General features: G+C 41.5%; 1 protein-coding gene across 3 annotated transcripts in view; it reads left to right on the top strand.

Moving 5' to 3' along the window:
- Positions 1-308: 308 nt before the first annotated feature.
- LOC119649251 (locomotion-related protein Hikaru genki) overlaps positions 309-22,496 on the top strand; it is a 113,481-nt gene continuing 91,293 nt past the window's right edge. For 2 of the 3 annotated variants that reach the window (XM_038051340.1, XM_038051322.1), the window contains exons 1-2: positions 309-460; positions 995-1,802. In XM_038051340.1, coding sequence (XP_037907268.1) covers positions 1,697-1,802 — 106 coding nt within the window. In that variant the 5' untranslated portion in view covers positions 309-460; positions 995-1,696. The remainder of the gene's footprint in view (positions 461-994; positions 1,803-22,496) is intronic. The other variant, XM_038051332.1, reaches the window with a different exon arrangement.

The raw sequence follows: 22,496 nt of genomic DNA on the forward strand, positions 1-22,496 counted from the left end.
ACACTGCCTCCTTCAGTCCGAAACACTATTTCATCCACACTATAAAGCGCTCCTTGCTTTAAGCTGTCATCTAGTACTACAATTTCTTCCTGTTTACGTAAGGACTCTTTCCCACGATACTATTACTACTACTTCCTCCATTCACAAACGCCGAGTCAGTTTCTGTGGAGCGTTCGTGTCAACCAAACGTCGTGTATATTACGGATTCGGATTTTGCTTTCACCACTCAATTCCTTCGCGTAGTGCTTTCTTATCCTTCTAGAAGAAAGCTCCCATCCCTTTTGTGTTGCGCTCACATCGCTGTCCCCTATGTCATGCTTGTGCGTCTCGCAATAACAATGATAATAAAAATAAAAGTAAAAAATAAAGATGTTGTCGCCGGGATTTGATTCGGCGGTTATTGACGATAAGCCTGAGGAATACAATAGTAAAATTCGTTATTACGATAAGGAAACAATATGTAAGATGTTTTCCACTTCACAACCTGATTCCAATGCTCCTTAAATGATGAGATACACTCGACTAGACATTCAGCGGAATTTGCATGAAATCGTTGCTGTGATTTGCTTCTATTTTGAACCGATAATCCTTTTATCTTTCGAAATAGAATTGAAATTTAGATAATGTTTACCCTAAAACCTATTTTCCAAGGACTGCAATTATCTAGATACTTTGCAATTTGCGTTATGAGATACTGGTGACGGCTTGTTCTGCCTTGTTCACTGACGAAACCACTTGACTGCCTACTGTTGTCAGTGAAGACTGCTCGTTGGATGAGCCATGCAGCGCTACATATCTGTGTCAAAAAGATACCTTAAATTGACGTTACTCTTCGAAGCGCATCCAGGTATTTAAGTCTTAACATACAGAGAAAGGATTCCTCGTGGTAAATCCGATGACATGCTATAAAAGAAATTCCGCTGGATGTTGCCTCTCGTGTGGTTCTCTCTAATTTATGTTACGACGGAGGATTCCGTCCTTTTTCGCTGGGCAGGCGCATTAATTCGTCTGCACTGCCAAGAAGCAGTTGCTCCTGATTTCGACAATATAAAACAACATCACCTCCGCTACAGGATGCCAGTTGGTGCCGGCAATTCAATCGTTCAAGACTTAAGTCGAAGAAAGGTGCAGTGAGTGTGATTTAGATACTGTGAAATACTTGGCGCTGTTTTTCTATGCAATCCTAAAAAACTTTCAAGAAAACATGAAGAATCCGTTTGGCTCCTTTCTACAGCAATCATATTCCAGCATGAATGAAGCACTCTAGAGTTTTAATGTGGAGTGGGTGAAGGGATTCCCGCCTTCCGGTCTTTTCTGGATTTGCCAGAGTGAACATTTCTTAAGATGAACTACTTCTCCCGTCCGTGTAACTTCAGTGTAGTGTGTGTCCTTGTCTGTGACGATTGCTACCGCATAGCGTGAAAGGAGTGCTACAATCGATATCCTTAAAGTGGATGTTTTCAAGATTTTCCTCCTGCACGAAAGTGTTTTAAAGTGTCGTAGTGTGGCGAGGATGATTGATGAAGAGAGGTGTGATTTTATACCCAGGGTGTGAACACTCTCTTCTCGCGAAGCAGGATGTGACTTATCGCTAGTGCAGCTATTTATTACCGCAGTTATAGTGATTGAATACCAATTCGAATCGAAGTGTTCCTGAATTGATTTTAGCTTCAGCTGTGTGTCGATTGCCGGCAATATGTTGCAGCTGTTCAGACTTTGGTTCCTTGTAGCCGCCTCCCTGGCGTTCTTGGATATTTATTTGTGCGAATCCAACGATAATTTCACGTCACTATTGGAAGCAGGTGAATATCATATTTCAATATTTTCATAAAATTGAATGACTTTGAAAACTCGAATTTGCAATATGGATTGGAAGTTCACACACATATGTACATATGGATGCGGAAATGCAATAAATATTTCTTGGCCCCCACAATTTTACGAGGAACGGTGGACATCCCCTTAATTTTTTTACGGATATGCGGTTTATGAACTCGAAACTCCTTGCGTCATATGTATATAATTCTGCGTTAATACACATCAATCTTCACATTGGTTAGATGGATGTGAAATACCGGTAACATGTGGATTATTTTATGGTGGACCATTTCCAAGTAATTTTCTTTGGAATAATGCCTACCGCTGTTGGCGTCCGTATGGTATTGTTTGTTTTCATTTAAGGAGCATTATCTATGCCGCTCGCATGAGTGTTTTTATGAGACCGCTCGAAATCTATCGTATTTTAAATAACTTCTTTTAATTTGAATTGAGTGTCAGTTCATGTTTGTGGTGATTCCCGGAGGGTTTAATATTCAGAAATAAACTTTCATTTCAATTTCCTTCCCCTGATACTTTTATTGCGGTTTCGACATACATATTGTCCTGCCGTAACGACTGAGACTCCAGAACATCTGGACTTATTTAGAGACGGGCGGATGTGGTGAATATTTCTCGAGTGTTAGTTAACAATATTGCATGCAAAACTCTGCGATACTCTGATTGAAAGTTGAATTAATTTATGTACTTTGCCAATCTTGTGTAGGCATCTATTAAATACTTTCTATATGCCCAGACGAAAAGGGTGATTCCCCCGAGTCCAGAGTATTCTCGGGCCCCAGAGTAGGTCCTTTAACAAGATTTGACAGATTCTGTGATAACAGAGAGGAACAACAATCTAATCTAGGCACAGATGTTCGCTTTACAGTCGTTTTCGAGAAAGTACGTAAAGCATATTGCTTGGTTCGTTACATTCAGAAGTTGTGGGGTTGAGGGTATATTACCAAGAAGTATGGTACAACCTCTACTGTATATTGTATGAGGGAAATTAAGGTTTACACAGTAGCTGCTAGCGTCAGAAGCTCAAAACTGCCGCAACGTTAATCTTTCAAGAGTCTTTCAGGGACCTAATAAAACTCACTGCGCATTGTAGGGTTTTGTGCAGTTGAAATTGCTAGTAGCGCACGTAGTAGTTCGCTGGTGGGACTGACTATTAATAGCGTTGCAGCCTTAGCGTTTTAGAAATCATTATCGGCTCAGGGTCCATCTGTTAATTTATTCTATTTAGGAAGGGGGCCTATAGGAAATCTTGCAAGGCCCGAAACGGGTGAAGCGGTCCAACGGAAGCGATATACCAATGAACTTTTGTAGAGGTGCGGTTAAATCAGATGCTTGATAGCTTTCTATTGAATAAAAGCAAACATTCCCCAACAGCAAATTAAACTATCAGTGGAATAGTTAACTGTCTGACTTTCGATCGGGACGCCCTCGAACCGAACGATTGCTCAGGCGGCACCTCGAACTGAAGGATTGCCCAGGCGGCGGCAAGCGGGCCTGAGCAGAAAAAAAAGTCCAGTCTGCAAAGAAGGCTAAACAAACTTCAAGTTAGCGAACAGAAATGTATATAAGTTTGCGGTGGGGCTCTGGCGTGTCATATGGATTCATTTTGGTATCACTCAAGAGTTATTCCCCTAGGAACGAAGCATAAGGGATATGGTAAATAATATGTAGTAGTAGTCAATGCAATCAGAGACGAGCTACCGGAAATTTGAAGTAGGATATAGAGAAGCAAAACTTCGGGCCCGGATGGCAAAACCTAATTAGGACCATTCAGATTCACAATAAAGACAATCCTGCACTACGATGTTGTTTGGAACATGCAGTGCAGAGTAAATCCAGAAGTAGTAGAAGCTTCTACCTGAAACTGGTAAACCATTAGGCACTCTCTTACTGTTTCAGACATTTGTCAGGCAAGAGGGGGAACTACTAAAGCGGATAATAACAGCTTTGATTAGCTGGTACATATAAATTCCGGAGATAATAGTGTATAGAGAGCGTAGAGTACTTACCCTAGGCCTGGGTTTTCTCTCTTCGATCCTACCTTTGCCTTTTTGTGTTGGGACTTCGTTTGGACTACTATTGATGCCTTTGGTACTTTGGATAGAATCATCGGCAACTTTGCATGTTTCACTTCGTTACACGTCTATTAAAACCAGATTAAAATGTTCTTTAATCGTTGGACAGTGGAACGGTTCAAAATCGACCGATGGTTCGTGTCATATGGTTATGTGAGACTCTTGTATACTGAGACCATTTTCTTCTCTCTCGCTTATCGCGTGGGTCCATAATTGCGATATTATATCGGAAGAGAAAATCAGCTACTAACTGAGTCTCGTTCTGTCTTTTCTTGCTTTCCTTTCTTCGAAACATTATCGATTGACTTTGTGACTTTTTTCAACGCTTTCAAAGTCATTTCCAAAGCTAGCATTTGTTTCACGATATTCTCGTGGCAACAGTGCCAGCGTTGGTAACTCCATGGTGTCGTTTAATCCAGTTGAAAACATTCTGCGGGTCCAGCATCTCTTTTTTGTGAAATGGATCATAATTTTTTTTATCATTCAGAATTGACATTGACAAGTCTGCGCTAGTTGCCGTAAGGCACGTGATTCATTCACTGCATATGGTGTGTCATAGAGGGGTCGCTCGCCAAGATGCTAATAGACACTATTCTTGCTATAGCCCATGTTTTTTTGTGTAAGATATTTGAAATACATTTTTTTTAAGCTTTCTTTAAAACAAACCTTAATTAAAATTTTACTGTCTGCCTGTTTGTTTTTTCTTTTGAAGAGGTGGAAATCTTCAAAAGACCCTGGTCTGAACACACCAGTGTGTGGAATTTTTACCCCGTAAAAGCACCCCCTAGATATTACATCACGGGGCGGAGTTAGCTCACTCTAGCTTGGTCTTCTTTCCTCTATAACCGGGGTCAGTAGACGCACTTTGTTGGTTTCTTCTCTATATCGCAGTTTTCTCTGGATAGATGCAATCATGGAGCTGATAGCATCCCAATCTTCCTCACATGCCACCATTCTCGGTATCAAATTTTATGGTACCAGCACCTCTCCTAGAGCCTCCTCTAGGTTCCTCCTTCCGTCTACAAATCTTTGACAGTGAAAGAATAGATGCTCTTGGTCGTCTGGGACGCTTACCCAGTTTGGACAATTGGGTGAATTATCCAGTTTAAACCTGTGCAAATATTGGCGATATGGGTAAGATTATAGTTGATCTCACCGTGCCACTCTCCAACCACTCCTTGATGGCAGGGATCGTCTATGAGTGCATCCACTCTTTCCCTAGTGTCTTCAATGTTCTTACTATCTGTTTATAGATCTCTCCCTTTGGTCGTCTGTCTGTCTGAGCGAGTGGTAGCACTTTTCTTAGAAATAGTTACATTTATTGACACAAAATTTGCGGGGAAAGTTAGAACTGTGGACCCCCGCACATGCGATGAATAATATTGTTCCACGTTACACTAAAGGGGGATCGCCATAGGCATGGCATATTCGGTTTTTTCATCGAATATAGCTATGTGGGCTACCAAATTATAGGTCTCGATTAGTGCAGATATTTGGGAGCGTATTAGATTATTTTGATTTTTAAACACATTTTGCAGGAGCTCTTCGGCTAATGGATCAAGCCCAGCTGCAGGAATTGTGTTCCCGAATAATTGAAATCGCCTTCTTGAACTCCTGATGTCTGCTCTTGTTTGTGATATGGCCGAGTAGCTGTTTTGTGTTTCTCTGAATGGTAAACATTTGGGATTTTCACTAAAACCTTTGATAATGTGGCGAACCGCTCCATATTTTTGCGACATTTAGTATCCATCATACCTGTTGGCATAGTTTCTCGGATAGGGGAAGGAATAGAAATTTGTGACCAGCAACTTAAAAATTTGGAAACTTTATTGTTAGCGAAATATCAACAACGCTTCGGATAGGGACTGAGCTCATAGTTACGACCTTTAACTATAGAAAACGGACTATAATTAGTTCCTGAAATGCGCACGCTCCTCAGCAATGGTAGCGATGGCCTTAAGAATGCTCGCTTTCCCCAACTCGAGCGGGAATGATATAAGCTGGACATCCTGGGCCTAAACGAAGTAAGATGCTGGGACTCTGAAGAGTACTTTTTTCCTTCTTGCAGCAATGTACTTTTGTACTCTGAAAAGCCACTCTCTTGTCCTGGGAGCCGACTTTTGAGAGACTTCTAACTGCAAGATTTCGGTTCAGATTATGGAAGATAGCCTTCGATCAGATGTATGATGAGGAAACACGGTCTTGGCGACTGTAACGATAATGGTGAGAGGTTTGTGGATTTCTGCAGTTTCCACCGCTTTGTCATTGAAGGTACATATTTTGAGCGGTAAGGTTGGTAGGGTTTCAACTGACCGACACCTGGATGTGTGTAACAAGAAAGGCGCTGGCATCGGCCTCGAAAGGGATCACCACCTGATGGTCGCTTACGTTCGCTTGCGTGTTACGTCCGCTTCAAGGAGGGTTGGAGTGCTGCGATCTCCCATACTCAATATCTACGGCTGGTATCACCCATTGACCCGCCATTAGAAATGCTCTTTTTTCGGATGTTACGTAGGTAGTGGGCCACGCTCTGAGAGGGCGTTATAAGATCTGACTGACTGTGGAATCGTGGAAACGGATCGATGAACGGAAGTTCAAGTTGAAGGCTTTGTTGATCGTCGCGAGTGATGGTGGGCGTGACGCGCTCGAACTTTGATAATGACTGGAATTTCGGGAAATTGAACATATTGTGCGCTGTGGCTAAAGAAAATTTGCTATTGCTCTGGTCAGAGAAGCTGAAGCCGTCGCAGAACGCAACGATTTCAGAAGCATATACCGTATCACGAAAAAGCTTGTATGCGGTCGATAGTCGTGTGAAGGATGTCAACGGTTAACTTTTCATCCACGAAGACGTACAACTGAACAGATGGAAAGAACACTTCACCACGGTTCTTAACCGTATCACATCCAATGAGGACTCGCCTATTGTGAATGGAAATAGCTAGTCACCGTCGCATACAGGCTGCACCTGGAGTTACTGCACTAGTACGGAAACCTGCGAGTCTGAGATCTTTGCCAGAGAGTGGCTCGTTAAGATTCCACAGAAGGGAAACCATTTCGCGTGTGACATTTGGACGCCTATCTGCGTGCTTACTGCCATCGCAAATGTAATAGCTATAGAAAAATGCTGGAATGCATCAAAAAACATTCGGAAGCTTGATCGAAAGAGGGCAGGCAGTGTATCTGGTTTGCTCTACCCATGAGAGGTATTCCGCAGAAAATAATAGTTATTATCAGAGCGATATATGATGACGAAAAATGTTACGTGCTGCACTGAGGTAAAATCTTGTGGGTTGCATGCTGACACCGATATTATTTCAACTTGTTTATTGGTGAAGTTCTTCATTATGCATTGTCCGGAGGAAGAGAAGGAATTCGATGGACTATGGCATCTTTCCTCAAATACCTTGACTAGGCTGATGACATCTATTTGCTCTCTCACTGGTTCATGCATTAATGGTCAAAGCAAGTTGTATATCTGTGAAGCGTGGTTTCTGTCGATGTTGGTGCCGAATCGGATGTTTACCAACGCATTAACTGTGCTAGATCCACTTTCACTGCTTTGTCTAAAATCGGGAAATTCAGTTATCTCAACACCAAGACCACGTTGAAACTTTTCTTTGCTAGTGTTCTTTCTGTGTTGCACATGGAAAGTAAACGTCACTGTTACCCAAACGCTTTCGTCAATACTTGTCTACGTCATATCATCGGAGTTCGCTGGCCTGATACTATCTTAAGCAAAGAACTTGGTTGTGGCATAGGTCTGGGATTCGTAACCACAGTAATCGGAAGGTGAAGGTGGCAGTGGATAGGTTACACATTAAGAAGGGATATTGCTGATTGCATTTCATGCATTGGGGGTGGGCCACCTCAAAAGCGCATGGCGCAGAACAGTAAGAAGGAGTGTAGAGATTTCAAGAGATTGGTGGGGGAAGCTAAAGCGTTGCATAGGAACAGCAAACATACGATTTCTATGCTTTATTTGTACTGCTTTGTATGTTGTTAATAAGAGCCCGAATAAGCGGAAGGGAATTCCCACGGAGCCTGCGAAAATTACTGTCAAAAGACTACCTCCTGGCAAACGTAGTAAGCGTGATTGGAGCAGATGTGTGGTCACAGTTTACAAGGGAACAAAAGGGGTTATCTTTAACTTGAACAGAATATGCTTACTTGGTTGAGAGATACGGTACGTCTTGGGGTGTTAATCGACTACTGCGTTGATCAACTGCGACAAGGTATTGGAAGAAGAGCAGAACCAATTGCATGATTACTACTTGCGTTATTTTTTCGGATGCTAAAGATTCCCCATTTCTATGAAAGAGCACTGAATACGTGGCGGCGGAATGGGAACAGAATGATCAAGGAAATTGAGGTCAGCAGAGCTCTAGCGAAAAGAAAGTTTACTAGGATAAATAATTTTCTGGGATGGTGCTGTTGCATGGGAATTCAGGGTTGACTAAAGTCGTATAATTTATTAAGTTTCTTACACACTCGAAATGTTCGTTGAAATTTAGTGTTGGCTTTTGAATAATAAACAAGTGGGATATGAAGTACCACATGAGAAACAAGTGGGGAAACCGGAAGCTGGACGCTTTAAGTATGAAAAGTTTTGTGTATTTTGTAGTGACCGCGGCTGCGCGACGGGAGCGGAATTTCATTCGGCTCTTTCTTAATCAATTTGCTTAAACAATGCATTTAATAGTGTGCAATTGCCTTAAAGTTCGCCGCAGATTGCACATTATTCAATGTATTCAAGCGAATTGATCTTGACAGGAGGGGAATGATTTGCCGCATCCGCAGGCGCATGCGCATGTTGCCGCAACATTGCCTAGCGAGTGAGAAAGGCTATGTAGCGGGAATAGAAGCGGTGCACGAAGAAAGGCAGCGAGAATGTTGCTGGGAGAAGGTTTTTGGCGGGAAGGAAAAACGAGGAGTTTGGTTGGAGAGCTGGAGGGCAGCGGTTCAGAGAGCGTCTTGACGGAGGAAAAAGTCTTTTGGGCTTGAGGAGGTCTGGTGAACTGAGCGAAGGAAGGTGCAGCGAGGACTGAGGGGAAAAAGAAAACGAGGAAGAGGAAAGATAAGAGTGAGGACGGAGGAAAAAGTCTTTTGGGCTTGAGGAGGTCTGGTGAACTGAGCGAAGGAAGGTGCAGCGAGGACTGAGGGGAAAAAGAAAACGAGGAAGAGGAAAGATAAGAGTGAGGACGGAGGAAAAAGAAGAGGATAATTCATCCTAAAGTGTGAAGATTTCCGCGAGCAAAATAAAAGAATCCGACCGAGAAAACTAACCCCACATTGTGCTAACTGAAGTGTAGTTAAAACGAAGATTCCGAGAATAGATTAAAATCGTTTAATCGTTAACACCTGAATAATGTACAGAGTTTTAAAGCAAAAAGAAGAAAAACAATTGAAATAGGCGAAATCGCAACGGAAAGAAATTAATATCTAATTGCTGAAATCTAGTGTCGAAATTTGCGCGTTGTGTATAAACAATCCCTCATAAAAGCATGACGAACGAAATCATAGAGAAGAAGTGAACTAACGTTAGTTTTTTTTTGTTGTAGGACTATATATTTTTTAGTTATAAATAATTTGAATTTAAAGACAAAAAAGAAATAGGTACCCGAAGGATCGGTCCGAGCTCGGAGTGACATTTGGGTAAGTGGTTTGTTTATTTTCTTTTCTTTTCTTTTTTTTTATTGATTTTTAGTTTATTTCCCTTCTCGTTGGTAAATTTTACACTTTGGTTATTTATTGTTTTTCTTTTTTTTTCTCTTATTTTATTTTCATTTTCTTTTTCTTAAATTTACATTTTAATTAACTTTATTTTAATTTCTTTTTGGTTGTAATAATTTTTTTTTCCTTTGTATTATGTTCATAAGCTTGAAAAAGTACATTAATGTGTGAATAATCAAAGGTAGTTTGAGGACTTCCTCCCCTTAGTTCCTCCTTACTCCCACGGGATTCTTACATAAGGGACATCCTCTAAAAGAATAACTGGCCGGAGGATGTCGAGGAAGGGTGGGAACCTCACCGGCCGCGCCTCGTTCAAGATCTGAGGCGGAAGGGACGGCAATCGGGAAGGTGATCCGTCGTGGATTTTCCACTACTTGATCGCGGCACTCGGGTCCGGAGACAAACGGCTCCACGCGCGCGGTCGAGCCGTTTTTTTTTATATTTATTTTCCAATTTAGCTCGCGTTCTGGTTTTATTCGATAGGCCGTCGCGAATTCTTACGTAAAATTCGATTTTAAAATCCGGTGCGGACCCACGCACCGGTAAAGACACGTTGTTTTTAGTAATGAAGCGTGAGGGATCAAAGCGCTCAAAGGACCCCCCCACATTCCCGAGCCTGGCTAGCACAGAGGCGTGCAAGAACGTGTCGACCGAGAGCTTTGATAGAGCTGCAATCTTCGTGGGCGGACCTTCACGGTCAAATTTTGCCAAATTGTTTAGCTTTTTGGGATAGCTCTGCCCTCTAGGTCGTTATCGGCCACTCAAGGGATCGACTTGATCTCCTTATTCCATAATTATCATTACAATTTCTTTTATAAAGGCATTCGAGTGTACATTTGTCTCATTAGTACATAATACGTAATATATGCATATATTACGTAAGAACATTCACTTGCAAATGATATTGGCACTCAAAGTCTTGAATTTGCGAAGAAGTGACAATTTTGACCTATTATAACTTTGCTAGTAATAGTGCGAATTTCACCAAATTTGGTAGGATCATGCTCTATATCATAGCCTACATTACGGCATTTCGTGGTGCTAGAACGAACTTAAGGAGGATTTGCAGCTAATAACTGAAAATTATAGTATTATACTATTATTAACTTTATTTGAACAGATATCGGTATGGAGCGTATTTCGGAGCCTAGGCACCATATAGTGGCAGCCTCTTGATTTTTTTTCAGATTTTTCGATTTGGCAGTTTCTGAGGACGGGTCCGTTAAAGAAATTACCACTTTCAACACCCCTCACTCCCTACCTTTCCAAAAAATGTCAAAACTAAGACCGCCTTCAGAAAGTTCTAATTGGCACTATTCATTTGATACCTCACATAACTATATTAGGTGAAAAGAAAATTACACCCCGTTTTGCATGTATGGGAATCCCCTTTAAATTCGACATAGAATAATGTAACTCTGATTGGTCCAGTTCCAATAAAGTAAATTTTTGTAAATACGTATGTAAGCATTGTGCTCATGAAAATGTTGTTGTTGTTGTTTTTATGTCCTTTTTTAGTGAAGCTACATTCGTATGTAATATGTCGGTGTGTTATTCAGTAAAGCTGAATAGAAAAATATTTCTCATGCCGTAAAATATGAAGCTTTTCACGTCATCACAACGAATATTTTATTTGATAAAATGATAACGAGAGTCCTTGCCGGTTTTAAACCTGCAGTCTATAACTACTCGGTAAATAAACCATTTCAATGAATAATTGATATTGACAGTATGTGTTCTAAGTTGCGGGGTAGTTTTCATGAATAAGTGAGCGCTTGGTAAATACATACATAACTATGTAGAGGACATAAATAGACAACAAATGTGAGTTCATATGTACGTTTGCATCCATTCATCCACCCCCAACGAGTACGTGATCATCCGTTAGTCCTGGCAAACATATTATTTACCACGTTCGTTCCCGTCCTTCATGTTACTTTGCAATGTAGATTTTGTTTCGTTTTGTCTATGATAATGTCGGAAGCGAAACAACCGTTTATACGCCAGATTAGGGAAAGATCCTGGATGCCTGGCTTGTTTGTTATCCTTAGAATAGAGAAATGTGGAGAGCGCTTTGGCATGATACATTTTTAATATCCTTTCACCAACGTTAGGATACTACTGCATTAACATATTAGATATGGAAATTGTGTTCCATACAGAGATTTAGTTTTCAATTATTTGAGGTGACTGCAGTCTTCATTTGATATTTAAAGGTGCAATATGAGTGTATTTTGGAGATATTGTTGCAAGCGAGATACTTTCTATCGCCATGTAATATCCAAAAGCTCTTCAGTTCTATTTTCATGTATGTGTTCATTATGGTAATCAAGTGTTGCAGTTAATACATTCTTAGTATCAACTCAAAGGATATAAATGCGGTGTAGCCATTCATTCCATATATACTACTTTTCATATATTTTCTCCATAAATTTTGGCAATTCATTTTTCTTGCATTTATAACCTCAGTTCCGTTACTACCATCAACTATTTTCTTCGTATTTTCCACTATGTTATATGTTCACTACGCAGTGCTATACAAAGGCAACCCTTTTGTTTTCACTGAAAAGTATTTGGGTAAACCCTAAGAGTTTTAATCAAAGATAAGAGCACGGGAAATACATTTTCACTCTGATTTTCCGAATTTTACCATAAGGGTTTCAAGTCAAGTAAAAAAGTGAAAATATAGATCATTGCAGAGTGAATAGTAGAGGAACTGTTTCAAACAGTACGAAAAACCTTAGTGCTGTAAGTAGTTAACATCGTTAAGTGTACTTCGACATTGCTTCTCTCTTCTGCCAATCGCTGATTTTGTGTGATGCCCGCCTGACACTTTGATGCCAAAAACTCCCATAAGCACAACAGCATTCAAGAAGAAAGCCGCTCTCTAAGCCTGCAGTCAGAGATCTCTCTGAGGTCCTCAAAGAATAATTTACCTAGTGTCCATAGATTGAATCTAGTTACAGCTGGGCAATCGCAAAGCAAGTGCTTGAGTGTTTCTCACTCTTGTCCGCAGCTTCAACAATGCGAATTGTAGGGTATGCTGAGTCTGGCGGCATGGAACCCTAAAGGCTTGTGTACCAGATGCGTATAAAAGCATACAAGATTACGGCGGTCTAATCTTGTATGCTTTTATACGCACCTGGTACACAAGCTCTCGATCGGGTTTTGTTTAACGGGCCAAATCCTCCTTGACTTGACATAGGTGGTGAGCCTTCCCCATCTGAGGTCCGCAGTAAATTAAAAAAAAAAAACAAGCCGGGAAACCGGAAGCTCAGCGCTTCAGGTATGAAAGGTTTTGTGTATTTCCTTTATAAAGAGATTTGAGTGTGCATTTGTCTCATTAGCATATAGCACGTAAAATATGCATATATTATGTGAAAATTTCCACTTTCAAGTAATATTGACATTCATAGTCTTGAATTTGCAGAGAAGCGACGGTTTTGACCTAGTATAACTTTGCTAGTAATTGTGAAATTTTCACCAAATTTGGCAGGGTCATGTTCTATGCTGTAGCCTCCATTGCTGCAAAACTTTGTGATTCTAGAGTGAACTTAAGGGGGGTTTTCCTGTCATTTACTAAAAATTCTAGTAATGTACTATTATTAACTTTATTTGAACAGGTATCGGTATGAAGAGTATTTCGGAGCCTAGCCACCATATAGTGGCAATCCTCTGTTTTTTTTCAGATTTTTTGGTTGGGTAGTTTCTGAGAATGGGTTCGTTAAAAAAATGACCACTTTCAACCCCCCGCACTCCCCACCTTTTCAACAAATATCAAAACTAAAACCGGCTTCGAAAAGTACTAACCGAGACCTTTCATTTGATACCCCACATGACTATATTTGATGAAAAAAAAATTTACACCCTCCTTTGCATGTATGGGGACCCCCCCCCCCCCCCCCCCCCTCCCTTACACAAAACCTTAAAAGGTCATTGCTGTCGGTTATTGCCAATGTGTTTCAAATCTTCCTAGAACTTCCAGTCAATCCTAGATTTCTTCACTGCTTTGCACATCGTATTTCTCGGGCGACCAATAGGCTAAGATTGGAAGCATGACACACCCAGAAATGGAGGTGGACGTTTTTCGAATGGCCGCCTCTTAATTAATACTTCTACTGGTATGTGTTGCATAGGCCAATGTTTCTGTCGACCCAGAGTACTCCTATCAGAAAACGGAGGCAGGTGATCAGCTAAGTTGTTCTTGCATAACTTCGCCAAAGGAATATTAGTGCGGACCAACCTCAGTTTGATTTTGGTATTGAAGTAGCTGTATTTTTAGAACTCTATTTAACGCAATGAACGGAATGAAAATATTTATATCAAAGCATATAACATATCAAGGAAAACAGTGAGCGATAATGAACCGGAAAATATCATGAAAGATAATAAAGACGGAGGAAACAAGGAATACTTGCCGCAAAAAAATTCAATAAGTCTAGCCGTACTGTCCGCCACTTCAAACGTCTCGCGTCTATTGATTGGGGTCCTTCTTTCTGGTCCCACCAAAAGGTTGTGTGACGACGCACGCAATCATCGTTTGGCAGGTGAGACCTATAGAAGTTTTCTTATGCGCAAGCATCTCTTAATCTCTTGGTTGATTGACGTTGGTTAATTTATCTGGAAGAAGTCGTGATCCCTTTGCATCAATTTTGTATTCCAATGATATAAAAACTGCTGTCTCGAAAACGAATTTGCTCACACAATATCTGCAATTCAAAGTTCAAAAGCTTTTCGAACACCGCACATTGGTGCTGCTCGTGTTCATCCGGTGTTTCTGAAGTTGTTAAAATATTGTCGATGAACGACAAATAGCACTGTAATCTCCTAAAGGCGGTGTCGATGTTGCGATGAAACGTCGGCACTGTATTCATCAATCCAAAGATCATAATCTTGAACTAAAATAAGCCTAACGGGATGATCACCGCTGATTTTGGCTTGCTTTCGTGGGCCTCTTGGTCTTTGATAATACGCTTGAGCTAAATCCAGCATCGTGAAAATTTTACAAACCTGCTCTTGAAATCCTGTGCATGATTGGATACTTGCCCGCAACAGCAACTTTATTCAACCGTTGATAGTCACCGCAAGGACGCCAGGCTCTGTCTTTGTTGGGAACAAGATGCACTGGACTAGCCGACTGACTGTTTAAAGTCCACAAATGGTCTGCGCCAACAAAGTCTCAATTTCTGCTTACATTACGCGAAGTTTTTCCGTTCTCAGTAGTCACCATTACGTGGTCACGTCCTGTTGTCGTAATATAAGGCTATATATATAGTGCCCTTGTTGTTTTTTCGTTGTCTACTTGACAATCGACTAACAAATGGTGGTACTTTAAAAAATCTACTCTTAGAATTAACCAGTGTACGTTGGGGATAATGCATCTCCAATGGAAGACCGAGGGAGAGAACTAGGGATCTTCACTCGTAGGTATTGATGTCAGCCGCGTTTTAAATCGAATTGTGACGGTGCACACCACCGGAGTGTCGTAGTGAAAGGTCGCGGTTCAAATCCCACTGCTGGAAGAGGGATTTGTTATCGTGATTGGATGTTGGATACCAGTCAACTGAGTCAAATTAGGTAATAATCTCGGGCGAGCGCAATGCTGACCACATTGACTACAGGTACTGTAATCCTATAGTGTACCGTTACGGTGTTTAATGAAGTGCTCTAACATACTTCAACACCCTGATTCAATTGGATTGTCGCGCCAACGATTATTATTATGTGACGGAGGTGTTCTTGGACAGAATACGTGACATGCCTGCTAAAAACTGACACTTTGACTTCTTGTTACTGACTATTAAGCTGGTTCATTGATAAAGTTTGTCAGTGTGCGCCTCAATTTCGGGCAAACTTCGTCGCTTGCTTCATGGCCTTTATTTTTGCTTTTACAGGAGGTTAAGTCCTAGGAGTTTTAACGTAGGTACCTGTCGTGGGGAATTAATTTTATGGTTTTCTTAAGACACGGATTGATTTTGGGACCACAATCAGAGCCCCGCTGTGACAAGCAACAACGGTACCAGTTTATGCTAGTACATGGCTTAACATTCATACTGGTGGATGGAAGACCTACCTAAATATCTACCGAACTAAGGATTACGGTTCCCGTGTTGAAACGCAACACCATGTCGAGGCCCGAAGGTCTCTTCTCGCTTGAGCATCACCAACAGCCCCCATGAAGCTCCTACAACGGGGCCAACTGCAAACAACCGAGCTGTACTCATATACGACAGGAATTCTTCCGAAGTATATGAGTCCAGGGGCTACCCCGATGCCCATGGTACCAGTATACCCCTGGTGAGGTTTCGTGACCGAAGCCACTTCAGATGAGTCCACGTGCAGACTCGGGTCTGATCGCCCTAATTAAGCCTTGGAGCATTCGCCTAGGAGGTTGGAGGTTGTGGATTGGTTGATGTGCTAAGCTCAATGAATTTAATTTTAACATGATATACGTTACCCTGCTTTGCGGACTTTGCAGAAGTGTCCGAACTGTATTTTGCATCTCTCACAGTGATCTCTAAACCTCTTAGATTTGAGCGTTAATCAATCCACCCTTCACGTTTCTGTTGTCCAATAGCTGGACTTGCTCAGACGGGTTTCTCTATTCCTATCGTCTGCGATTGATTTGCACAAGTGGTCGACCGTATCTCTTCATCATTTGAGATTGGCAGAGCCCACTTCGACATTTAGATCATTCATGACATTTAGTAGGAATAGGATATTCCTTTTTAACTGTATTAGAAGTATTTTCGTAGTGAAATTTATGTATAATACCGCGCTTTTTGAGTGTCGTTAGCATTAGCCCGACATGAAATTCATGCCTGCATCCGATAAACTTTACGGAGCACAATAGCACAGTGACTAAAGAGGGAAAGGTGTGTTCTTCTCGCTATCCTCTTTGCTTAACTTTGAAATTGAGAGCCTATATGTTGGAAATTTTCGCTCTAGTTGGAGAGCCCGAGCCTTCTGTGGACTTTCAATATCTTTATCTATACGTGAAAGTACATTTTGCGCGTAGATGACGCTAATTTCGAAGTTTGTTGGTTTGCTAGTCAAGACATTTCAATTCCTTTTTCCCGCTTTTTACGACAAACAGGACATACTTTGAATTAGTTCCTAATTCCCAACTCAAAGAGTAGCCACTATTTTAGCGAGGCTCGACCTTTCTGAATTAAAAATGAATACTTTCAGCACGCTTGAGATTTATTCCAGTTATTCCCTAAGTGATCCAGTTATTACCCGGCCATACTGACTAAAGTATCCGGCTGTCTTGGTGGTTATAGGATTAAACTCTTGCAATCGAAGGTTGCCGTTCAAATTACATGGGGGGCAGAGACTTTTGATTAATTGGCTCTAAGTAGCAAAGTAACTATATTTCTACTTGTTCGTTAGCCTTTGTTCCGTTCGTTAGCGCAGTTAACACGTGTATATTGGGTTTACCATTTTTCACGGTCGTAAACTTGTTCTGTTAAGCTGTGTCGAAATATTAATAGTTGGAGGAAAGTGACCAACGTCCCTGATTAAGTGGAGCGGTAATGGGATTCTGCAAAAATGTTAAGCAGAAAATTTCATCTATCACTCTTTAGGTGATCAAGATCTATTCAAATATTGTTATAATATGGAATGATCCGCTCCCTCTTTTAAAGGATTCTGTAGGTCATATTCCTCTTCAAGTTGTTATACATATTGAGCAAAACCATTGCAGATAAATAGGTCTGGTCTAATTTTGAGGAAAGATCGCGGTGCACCGGTGCACCCATTTCATATAATTTTACAAATCCTCGAATTCAGGTTTATGATTGATCCAAATGCATTACATCTTTACGTGAGAGATACCAGGGAACTGTTCCTTCAAGAATATTCTTGATACAATATACCTTTAAGTGTGCTTTATGCTTTATGTTTCATTTCAAAAATGTAATATGGTATTTTTCTAATTGGCTAATTTATGTGAAGAGATCAAAGCACCCAGAAAGAAAAATAATAGATACTGTCGGAAAATTACCACGGATCAGATAACATATGTGGACGATTTATTAGCAATCAAGCAAGGGAAAAAACGGGAATGATCCTCGAGAAACTCAACTGGGAGTACATCGAGTTCACCATGCAGTTCGAAAAGGAAGTGGAGATACCGTCCCAGAACTTCAAAATAATCCAGGAAAGAGGGGATTTTGAATTCGACATCTACAGGAAACCGACCCAGACACAACCAACCATCAAATACATCTCGAACCACAATTTCCACCATAAGATGGTAAAATGGCGGCATACAACTTGGTCACATGGTCACAACACCGCTCAACGAGGAGAGAAGAAATAAAGAAATGAACTACATCCTTGAAACAGCCAAGAAAAACGGATACAACAGGAACTTCGTCGAAAACTTAATCACTACACGCAACTACACCAGGTCTCAATACAACAAGTTTCGACACTTTTCCAAGAGGCAATGGATAACATTAGCATACTCGGGTCAGACGCAAAACATCAAAAGGCGGCTACACAAACGTGGATTCCGGGTCATCTCGATCAGCAGACGATACCTATTTAGGACCCGGTTACAATCAGTCAAGGACAAAAAAGGGTGTATTGAAAAAAGCGGTATTTATTAGATTTCCTGCCCAGACTGCGACAAGATTTATTTAGGGCAAACAAAACGGCTAGTCCACATCAGGGTGTTAGAACACATAAAGGATGCCGAATCCTCTAAAAATAAGAATGGCCCGCACATAACGTCTGCGGTTGCCACACATATAATAGAGCACGGACACCATTTGTCGTTGGACAACGCCAATATTTTGAAGGAAGTGAGCGACGTTAGAAAACGCTTCTATGGCCCGAAAATTCCCCCCGAAAAAAGGCTATGCAACAATTTTTCCTTTTATGAAGCTCTAGGATATTGAGGGACTATCTGAGGAACCGCTCCCTGCTGTATGAAATGCTAGAAGGCCAGAGGAAGATGGAGGTCACATCGGGGGGTAGCACAGGGATCCATTCTAGGGCCGAACCTCTGGAACTCTACTTATGACAGTCTACTTAAACTCGTCATGCCAGAAGAGTCGCGCCTGGTCGGTTATACAGATGATGTCGCAGTGCTTGTTGCTAGACGCATGACGGATGACTACTCATGGTTGCAACATTGCACTGGAAAAAACGGAAGTAGTCATCCTGACTAAAAAGAGAATTCCAAACCTGCGTCCTATATCATTCGGCGGGTCGATAACCGAGTCAATCAGCAGTAAGGTACCTCGGGCTGACTCTTCAATCAAAGATGAGCTCTTTAAGCAAATCATGACTACAACGAACAAGGCTGCAGCTGGAATTTCAGCGTTTGTAGACTAATGGCAAACTTTGGGGTCCTATGTCTAGCAGGCGACGTCTCCTGATGAGTTCAACGCAGTCTGTCTTGCTCTACGGCGCAGAGGTATGGGCTTACGCTCTTAGCAAAGAGGTATATCGTCAACTTCTCGCGCAAGTGCAGAAACGGGGAGCTTTGCAAGTGGCGTCTCCGTACCGCATTGTCTCTGAACCGGTCGTGATGGTGATCGCGGGAGTAATCCCCGTTGCTCTTCTTGTTAAGGAGCGTCAACCCATATACAAGCGCGAGGGAGGTGCGCTAAGGGAGCTGATTGCTCGTCAAGAACGGTAACGCACCCTAGACGAGTGGCAACTCTGTTGGCAAAATGAAACTAGAGGCAGATGGACTGCGCGGCTCATTGGCAACTTAGGTGCGTAGCTGAATCGGAAGCATGGTGTGACTGGCTATTTCATTACCTAGTTCTTGAGTGGGCATGGAGGTTCTCAGTCTTACCTATCACTGCGAATGAATAATATACTTACATATGTATTTTCTCTGCAACAAGTAACTCTATAAACACTAGTTTTAACTTCTTTTAAACAAACTTATGAGTTCCGTACCAAAAATAATTCAATCCCGCTGGATTTTGCATTTCTTAGAGCACCGCTGCCAAAGTAACTTTTCTCAATATGGGCTATGCAGAGCACATGCCGCAGAGAACCTTGTTTTTAGAGCATGGAGCACCAAAATAGCTATCCTCAGCGCAATCAACATATCCTCTACTTTGTCCATGATGAATAGGAACGCGTCTTCAATCTGTCATATATTTTCATTGTTAGTAGTTTCGTCCTCTTTCCTCCTTGGGCCATTTATGCAAACGCTATACACTTTTCGAATCCTGACTAATTCGTTTTCCATTAGTCATGTTGAGAAGTCGATCTTTTCCCCTAACTATTTTACCAGCCAGCATCATAGAAGTATTCTTTCGTAATCACTTTGATTATCTACAAACAAATGACATCTGATGTCACCTCAGTCGGCCAATATTTATGCTTACAACTGGAGTGTAAATTGCGCACTTGTGATCGTCCTACGTTAAATAATTCTCTGGCTTTTTATCTTGTTAGTCTTGATCCTCAGAATCCTTTCCTTTTTCAAACTAGAACGAGGTGGGTTCTACATACGTTGATGAGTTCCTCACACTTCCGTTAAACAATTTAATACCAATAGTATGTCTATCTATCTGCAAGTTGAGCTCCGTTTCTAGAAGCCAGAGAAGGTACTTTTTAAGCGATAGTATCTCGGAGGTCCGTTTTAGGGTCAGTCGCGCACCCTCCCACACATCTTTGAAGGACGTGCTTTGCTCGGCAAAATTTATCCGTAAAATTTTACGGTATACACCTACCGACCCAATTCGTAATATAATCCCTTGCGGGGATGCAGTCCTTACAGCTAGGACGGATTTTCCCCTAAGTTGTTCGTACTGCACTGTATCGTAACCGGATGTATTGGTGTTGTCATACAAGACCCGTCCCGTCGTCGACTTCGATAGCCTTGGCCGTGGCTGACCGAGCCTTCTTTGCAGTCAGTTGAGGTGAAGAGTTGGGATCAGGTCAGGGATAAGATCGGAAGACCGTTGCCGCTTTGATCTGCCATTAGCCGCAGGTTCCACTGACGATCCTTTCCCTTTAACATTGGAACAACTCGAGGGTTGTGTTTTGCCTGGAGGCGGTTCCCCGAAGGCAGTTTGCTCGGAGGCGGTTTGCCCGGAGGCGGTTTGCCCGAAGGCGGTTTCTAAGAAGGCTTTTTGCCCGGAAGCAGTGTTTTGCCCGAAGGCCGTTTGCTGGCTGCTACCTGAAGACAGATACTTACCCGTAGGTAACACTTTAGCCTCAGCAGGTGGAGCCGATCAGAAGTGGTGACAGACGAGGACTGCTTCGGCTCGTACGTTAAGAATTGGATCCCAATAGGGACCCACCTCTGGTTCACCGGAGAATCCTCCTTACTGAGCTCCTTCAACACGACAAGGTGGATCGTGGAAGGAGAAAAAACTCTATGCAACTGGCGAAAGAATGATGATGGTCAGATAATCGCTATTAGTGCATTTATCTCTGATGCGAATGAAGCTGTTAACTACGTCCCAAAAAAAATCGTTACTATACCTGACTGGCTGCGGAAACTTGGAGGCGGATTGAAGAGGGCTGATACTTGCAAGTAACTCTTCACCACCATTCTGAGTCGCATAAAATCTAGCGAAGTTCCGTTTTTTGTAGATGATATGAAAAACCATCGTAACATCCACATGTTGGATATGGAGTCCATTCCATTCAGTTTCTGCAATCTTTACATACTTGCATTTATTTGTAAATTTTGTGGTCTTCCTAATGAATGGAAGGAAAGGTCTTCAGCGCAACAATTGGAATAATTGCGTCCTTCCTCCTGCTGGAGAAATACTATCTAAAATATTCATGCAACACCTCAGCGAAAGCCTGGAAAATTTAATGGGCAGAAAACAGGTTGGCTTCCGCTCAGCATCCTCCTATACCGACTTAAGACCGTTTTGATACGATTCGTGGACTTGAAGTCGAAGATACCTTGTTTGAATTCTTTTCCACTATGATGGTGAGTTCAAAGTTCTATTTTTGTGATAACTTCCCACTTTTGAAAATTATGAATATCGGCAAACTCGCTGCCAATCAATTTCCTCGGCTGCTAGGTATATTTTCAGTCTGTAAATGCTGGTCTGCTGAGGTAGGTGAGGTTTTTAACAGCACCAATTCTGTTAAGTGTTCTAACATTTCAGGATCGAAGAGTAGTTGTTCGTTTGTGGGACCTTTTCCGTAGTATCAACTAAGTAGGGGGCTTTGCATACTATTGCTGTAGATAGTGTTCAGTTTGTGGAGATGCAGATGCGTTGTAAACTCATCGTTCCGAAACCTGCAACCTGGAGGGCCACTTCCATTATTATTTCAGTTTTGATATGTGGGAAACTCACCTTTCACCCTTGGTTGTTTGCGGCTTGTGACGACTTCCAGTGGACATTAAGTCAAGGTTGAAATTCGGGTTTGGTAACAAAGCTACTCATCTACAGCTTTTCTCGGAAGTTTCATAACGGAGCCCATAATAACTTTGACCACCATTGGTTATGTTGGTCAAACTATCAAAAAAAAGCTTAACAATTTTTCATATTAAATGCTTTTATGTGTCCATATTAAAGGAAGAGATTTGTTCATGCAGTCATATTAAAAATGTGTTTATACAACAATAAAAAATTTTACCGGACAAGTGCAATTCCAAAAGAATCCGAAATGTCCACATGATAAAATTTCTAGAATCTACTGATCCTTTTTCATATGAAATAACTGGCAGACTATTTGCTACCCGAAACGACGTATTTTCAAGTGAACATTCACCAAAAAAGCTATTGTATAACGCTTAACATTTTTTCCACCTTGATATGCGCTTTTAATTCCACCTGAAATTTCGCATTCATGTTGTTCCCGTCAGTTAGTTAGCCTTTGAGGGTATCATATGTAACTCTTAACTCTATG

The sequence above is a fragment of the Hermetia illucens genome, chromosome 1 (genome assembly GCF_905115235.1).
Source record: "Hermetia illucens chromosome 1, iHerIll2.2.curated.20191125, whole genome shotgun sequence".
NCBI classification, from domain to species: domain Eukaryota; kingdom Metazoa; phylum Arthropoda; class Insecta; order Diptera; family Stratiomyidae; genus Hermetia; species Hermetia illucens.